General features: G+C 38.5%; 2 protein-coding genes across 2 annotated transcripts; one reads left to right on the top strand and one right to left on the bottom strand.

Annotated features, from left to right (window-relative positions):
- Window positions 1–55: 55 nt before the first annotated feature.
- On the top strand, window positions 56–3,480 carry LOC110862525 (meiosis-specific nuclear structural protein 1). The gene is made up of 8 exons (XM_035845650.1): window positions 56–476; window positions 786–892; window positions 1,171–1,294; window positions 1,367–1,596; window positions 2,245–2,361; window positions 2,456–2,582; window positions 2,660–3,048; window positions 3,125–3,480. Exons 1-8 carry the CDS (start codon window positions 198–200, stop codon window positions 3,360–3,362), a joined length of 1,611 nt encoding a protein of 536 aa, XP_035701543.1. The 5' UTR covers window positions 56–197; the 3' UTR covers window positions 3,363–3,480.
- LOC110862524 lies at window positions 3,382–6,403 on the bottom strand. The gene is made up of 7 exons (XM_022111725.2): window positions 6,022–6,403; window positions 5,533–5,768; window positions 5,252–5,465; window positions 5,043–5,184; window positions 4,604–4,912; window positions 4,453–4,527; window positions 3,382–4,344 (listed from the first exon to the last, which is right to left on the bottom strand). The coding sequence occupies exons 1-7, from the start codon at window positions 6,099–6,101 to the stop codon at window positions 4,279–4,281; spliced, it is 1,122 nt and encodes a 373-aa protein (XP_021967417.1). The 5' UTR covers window positions 6,102–6,403; the 3' UTR covers window positions 3,382–4,278.
- Between the last annotated feature and the right edge of the window lie 252 nt (window positions 6,404–6,655).

Raw genomic sequence — 6,655 nt, 5'->3', positions numbered from 1 at the left:
CAATGTTAATTTCTATTTCTACGTCCAAAAACTTTCAAAAAGATACAAATCATTACCATCAAGGATCTTGAAATATTTTCCTATGAGCAGCAATGGCGAATAATCACGACTATGACTGCAGACCTGTAAGTTATTGTACCTAAAATTCCTCTTGTACACCGTATTAAATCAATGAGGATGTTCTTCCAATATACAAAATGTTTAATCGATCCCCTTCTCCCTCTCAGGGTGGAGGAGTTAAATATCGAGATGAGAATGTGGACGGGCTTGTGTACCCGGAATGCACGGTTGACGAGGATCTGGATCCTATGACCCTCTTGAAGCGAGAAATCATTCGGAAGCTGAAGGAGGAAAAGTTTTATGAGGACCTCAACAAACGACTCGACAAGTCTGAGTACCGCGTCAGGAAGGATCAACTTTTTACAAGGATGCAGATTGAGAAGAATGAGAAGGAGTATCAAGACTGTCTTTGCAAGGTATACATCTAGGTTTTCCTTACCCAGTGCTTCGTTCCTTGCGGGTTTCCTACCATTTCCTGCACTTCTAAACACGAAACGCAAGAAAGTGCAAGAAATAAGCGGCCCTTTCGGCTATAGCGTTCGGATTAGTTCGCATGCAGTTTCTTGCGCCTTGCATTTCTTGCAGGTCAAAATAAGTAGCTGCAAGAAACCACTTTCTTGCGGTTATCTTTTTGCAAGTGGTTACCCGAAACACTGTCCTGAGAATTATCTTGAATTTATCTTAAGTATACTCCCATATTCCTTATCCATACATATATCTTTCAGGTTGAGCGTGACAAACAAAGGAGACGGGAGCAAATCTGTCAAGAAGAGAGTTTTGCCAAAGCCCTCCGGGAGTTGAAGGATGAGGAAGTTCGTGAATCTGCATTCTCGTAAGTTTTCTAGAAACAAAATCCTCAGATTAGCAAACATTTTGACTCGAAAAACTCAAAGCGAAATGCATTTCATTCTTTATCCCGTGACATCTTTCCAACGAGATGAAAGGTTTTAGAAGAAATAAGCACATGTGTATGCTTCTATATTTAGTCCAACGCAATTACATATCTTTGAAAATATGGGGCACTCTTTTCATCCTTGTTGCTCTACTTAAATCCGGCAAATAATCAATATCAATATTGATCCTAAAAACTGTGATTTCGTTCTTTTTTAGCAAACAATTGTACGCTTGTGCTCCCGAAATCCGAGAGTTGGAACGCCAACTTCGTCGCGGGTACTGCGCCAAGACGCTGTTTGCTCAGCGAGTGGAAAATGAGGCGTTGAAATTGGAGGATAAGGTGAGTGAGTGGGTGGGAAGGATTGCCCTACATATTTTCATATTTTCCCGATATGAATATTTTTTTAATTAGAGGAAAGACCAAGAAACGTATCAACAACTGTTGGAAAAAATGGCGACAGAAGATGCCATCGCGGAGGAGAAACGACAACGGGATTGGATCAAGAAAAAGGAGTACTTCCAAGCTCTCACGAATCAGTTGGAGGACGCCACGTCGAAAAAGGCGCAGAAACAGGAGGAGTACGACAGAGATAAGTCCATGGTTGATGAGATCATTGCAACGATTGAGCAGGAAGAAATTCAGTAAGTACTTACAGTGGAGATCCCCCAGCGTATGCTCCCAGATTTTGAGTAAACTAGTGTCAATCGGTCACAAATTTAATGGTACCGAGAGCGGTGATGCTCTCATTTAATTATGCAATTTGAAAAGGATACGGTTTGTCAATGCTGAGGTTTGGCAGAGCTATCTGCATCCGAAGAGGATAAAATGCGTCTTAAAGTTGACAAATTTTATACTCTAGGTGATCAATTGACACTAATTTGGTCAAAATCTAAGAGCATATGTTGGGAGACCTCCCGGAAAATTTTCTATCGTAAATTATATGCTTCCCTGGACAATGATAATGATAAAGTTCATTACATGTACATTTCATGTAAAATATTGAAAGCATATTTACATAAGCATACTTCGTGGGTTTCAATTGAGATAATAGGCTTGAAAATAACGAATTTTTCTCATATTTAGACTGTAATCAATCATTCAATTTAGCCCTTATAGAATTGTTTGCTTGCATATATAATGATGCCCATAATCCTATTACTCGTTATTTGAATCGTGATAACGAAACCAATCGCCGCGTCATGTAATCCTGTCAACAAAGCAGAATTTTCTTTTGGTTAAAATCTCATTATTTTTAATTGACAATATCATTTTCTTCCTTCTTATTACAGAGATCTTGTCGAGAAGACGGAGAAAGTGAAGCTGTATCAAAAGGAGATTGGGCAATTCCTCCAGGCCAGAGATCTTCACAGAGAAAGGGAACGCCACAGAATAAAGGAAGAACAAGAGTAAGTACGCATCGACACAGCTATGTTTCCAAGAAATATTTAATAACTTATGAACTTGTGTATATAAAATCAAATAACTTCTTTTGCTTGTTAGCCAAATTCAGAGTTACGTCAAAAATAAGGAGATTCAAGTTGCGGAATACAAGAAAGCCAAAGCAGAGCAGGAGAAGGCACGAAATTCCATGGTGGCTAAAGCCATTGAACGCATTATGAAAGATCAGGTAAAACAGAAGAGGACAACTTTTTCACACAATTTTTAGACATTTTTAAAAAATTGGAATGATGTCTTCGTGACCAGTACCGCTTGGAAGAGATGGAAGAACTGCGACGAGAGTTGTACGAGGAAGAACTGGCAGCAGACGTTCGGCGACGAGAGGTGGAAGAACTTTCACGAAAAATGAAACAAATGGTCGAACTCAGAAACGCAGCAGCAGAAGCGAGGAAACTTCGAGAAGAGAAAATTCTTGCCGAGAAAAAAGAGGAAGAAGAGTACCGACAGCAATTGATGGGAAAGTTCTCTGAGGATGAACGCCTGGAGCAGATGGTCACCCAAAAACGTCGCCAGCGTGAAAGAGAGCATCGCAAAGTGGTCGAACAAATGATAATTGATCGCCGATGTCTTCGAGCCCAGGAGAGAGAAAGAGATCAGAAAATGTTGGACTGCTTCGACGAAGAGACGAAAAGACGGTGAGTAAGCTAAAAAGTTGACACTTGTTGAAGTACATTATGTGAAAAAAATAATCTTAATTTTTACCGTTTTAAGACAACTCATAATTGAGGACGAACGACTCAAGTTGCTCAAGAAACATGGGCCCAAACTGTTGGGATTTTTACCTCGTGGCGTCATCCAGAGTTGGGGGGAGTTGGAAAAATTGGGCGAACCCTTCATCAGCTATTACAAAAACCAGCCTTTGGCTCCCGACCCCACCACCATCGACACGGAACCTTGTGAAGAGGAAATCTTTAAAACGATGGAGCTGCCGAAATATGCCAAATATTGATGATATAACAGTTTGCAAATATAATATCGCAATATTTATTATCCATGTCAAAATAATTTGATAACTTGCGTAGGACATGTTAGCTTTCTAACTAATATTAAAGTATTTACATGATCAATATGTACATAATTTTATTTTTATGGGACGGATACAAATGTTGATATTGCATAAAAATATCTTGTAAATGATTGGAAAATTTTGCAAAACGGCAAACATTGTCCGTTACATAAGAAAGTATAAATATGTAGGCAGTCGACTCAGGTCTCAAACGTGTGTAAATTTACAAACCTAACGTAGTTATGTAAGTTATAAACTTGACGTGAAAACCCCCAGAGAGAAAGTAAATATCCATTTCCCCGCGCTCTATGACCTGTGTATTTCGACCTGGTTAGAAGATTTTTATAAAGCCTATTGTAAGTACGTAGGAACCAGACATGTCGGTTTTTGTTTCGAAGGATTTATGTTTCTTCATTCTTGGCCATCAATCCGACTTAATGGACCTATGTCTCGTCACAAATTATGCTAATTGTTAATGACATTTGTCGAGACGCTTTTTGGCAACTTTATTGCACTTTGCTTTTTTGGCCGTGAACGTTTTTTTCGAGACTTTGTTTAATTTTTTCTGTAGTCCTCATGTTATAATGCTGCACAGCAAACTTTTTGAAATTTTAAGTTCCAGGGCATTCACGGGACTTGACCCCAAACTCCGAAGGATTTGTAGTACTTAGTACTTACATATAAATAAATTACTTATCATAAACCCGAAACCCTTTGTTCTAGTTTTTAGGTGGTGCAAATCACCTGGGGACCTGGGGTGAAAATGAGGGGGCGCAAATGAGCCGGTAGATCTCTCCATATACCACTATTTTAGCAAATTCTCGAGATCGTTGGAATGATTGAATTCGTGAGAAAGAAGTTAGGTTTTTGGAAATTCGCCACCGTCCGACATCCTGGCAAAATTTAACAGCAACTGTGGATTTTTCTAAAAATCATATAACAGAAAATACAAATTACCTATTTGTAGTTTTTTTAATGCGTAAGATGAACAATTTAAAAACTCAATATGTATGTATAAGTAAACATGTTTTACCATGTCTTGCAAAAGATTGTTGCACCCAAAGCACCACCCCTTCTCACAAGGGTCCAGGTCTTTCTCCACATTTCGCTACATAAATTAGAAACAGTGTGTGGTTATTGGAACGTTAAAACAAAGACATTCGTTTATACTTATTTTCACCAACCTTGCAAAGAAAACAGGTCTCCCGTGGTGGCAGATTGTCAACGGTACAAGATCCTTTCAGTTTTAAACCAATCTTTGTTAAAACCGAGCCAGTGTCACAATGAATTTCTTCCAAATGGTTGATAAAATTCGAGACTTCAATTTGAAGGGACGGAGGGCCGATTTTCTTTTCACTATTTAAATTATTATCTTTCGGATCCAATAAATCTGAGTATTCATCAAACGTGGTTAAATAGTTTTGGAGTTCCTTATCATCAAAGTCAATGATCACACGATGGATGAAAAAATCATTCCACGTTGAGGTGAAGGCCTGCCAAATGACAAGGAAACACTTCAATATTCGTTTTTGGGCACACTAAATTTCAATATGAAGCCGTTCGTGGAATTGAAAATTGTAAAACAAACAATGTCTAATTTGCGAATAATAATAAATGACTCGCCATTTCCTCAGAGATTTGACCGCCTCGCCCCAAGCACATCATCTTGAATAATTTCCGGCTCAGGGACGACTTGGTGTCGTGAATTAAGATATGTTGTATCTTCACGCTCATCGTTTTGGCGCAGAAATGTGTAGCTATCATTCTGAAATTCAATCAAACGAACAAATATTAATTGTTAATAATTAATTTACAATCAAATGTAATATTACTCAGCAATTGAAGTAAAATCTTCTTTGGAGCTCTCAGACTTAAAATCCTCCAATATCGGCTTCAAATTTACTTTTTCACTTCTCGGAGCATGGCGATTTATTAATTGCTCGAGTTGTGAGGTACGCATCCTAATATCACCGTTACTGTCCACATTTTTACAGGCCTCCAAGGTAGCACGAAGATCCGCGACATCATCAACATGATAAATTTCGCCTACAACCAACCAAAATTAAAACAAGCCAAAGGTGAAGAAGAAACGAGAACAATTATTATTTCCTACCCGATGTCGACAACACAAAGTATTTGAATGGAAATGATAACCGCTTTCGGGCAGGATTAACAGAAGCACCCTTTGCTCCCAAACATAATGATAAATGTGCAGCGGAAGCCATCGATCCATCCCAGATTAATAGAGCCGGTACTGGGTCCTCAAATAATTCCCTGTTTATCGAATGTCCAGCAACTTCCATCAATCGCTTGTTGACCTTGGTCTCCATCTTATCCTTCAAGCAGAGTCTGTAAAGATAGAACCGTAATATTAATAAGAGAGTCATATTATGTATTATGAGTATCTGGATTTGGCTGGGTTCGAAAGAAAATTTCAAATCCCAGCTACAATAACCCAACATTAATACATAAAATTTTAAGTAGTATTAGAAATTGAAGGAGAACATGCTAATTAATTGCAATTTATTTAAGAAATCACGAGTCACGAGTCGGTGGCGACACTACCACTCACGACAGCTTTAAAACTTAAATGATCACTTACCGGCAGTAAATATTTCCCCCCATGTCCTGAAAAGCTGGAGAGTCTGACGTGCTCTCTCCACACCGGAAGCACAAAGCCATGACGGCAGAAATTGGTGTTAAGATTAAGATTACGATAATTTATTATTTCAAAACGAATAAATCGCAAAACTTGTGACTATTTTGCAAAAGCACATGGATTTCACAAATGCTCCTGCTGATGTTGGGAATTGGAATTTCGAGCTGAATGAAGTTTCATGTTGCCTCGTCGTTAGACAAAGGATTTAATCATAATCAAAAGTTCGGTCCATGCAAAATTGTTTGAGTCAAAATTGTATCAAACAACTGGTCTCGAACCTCCGTCATCCGTGTGGCTGTGGCTGGACTTTAATGGCGCTGTCGTTTCACTTAATGAGCGGAACAAGAGTCAGAATTAACAGATTGGATAACCGCACTGGGAAATTCCAGCACTAAAGTTTTCTAATAATGGATTTAACCAAATACAATCTATACAATAAGCAGATTATTGATTAGCATGAATTTAGTTTAGCCTCGCAGGTCTGCAGAAGGCAACATGAAACCAAATGGTACGAAAATCCTAAGAAAATTCTACTTATTCCCAGAACTTGGCTAATTTTTGGTTATTAAAAAGTCTT

This window comes from Folsomia candida, unplaced genomic scaffold (assembly GCF_002217175.1).
Source record: "Folsomia candida strain VU population unplaced genomic scaffold, ASM221717v1 Fcan01_Sc060, whole genome shotgun sequence".
Classification (NCBI taxonomy): Eukaryota; Metazoa; Arthropoda; class Collembola; order Entomobryomorpha; family Isotomidae; genus Folsomia; species Folsomia candida.
This window is presented reverse-complemented; position numbering and strand designations above follow the sequence as displayed.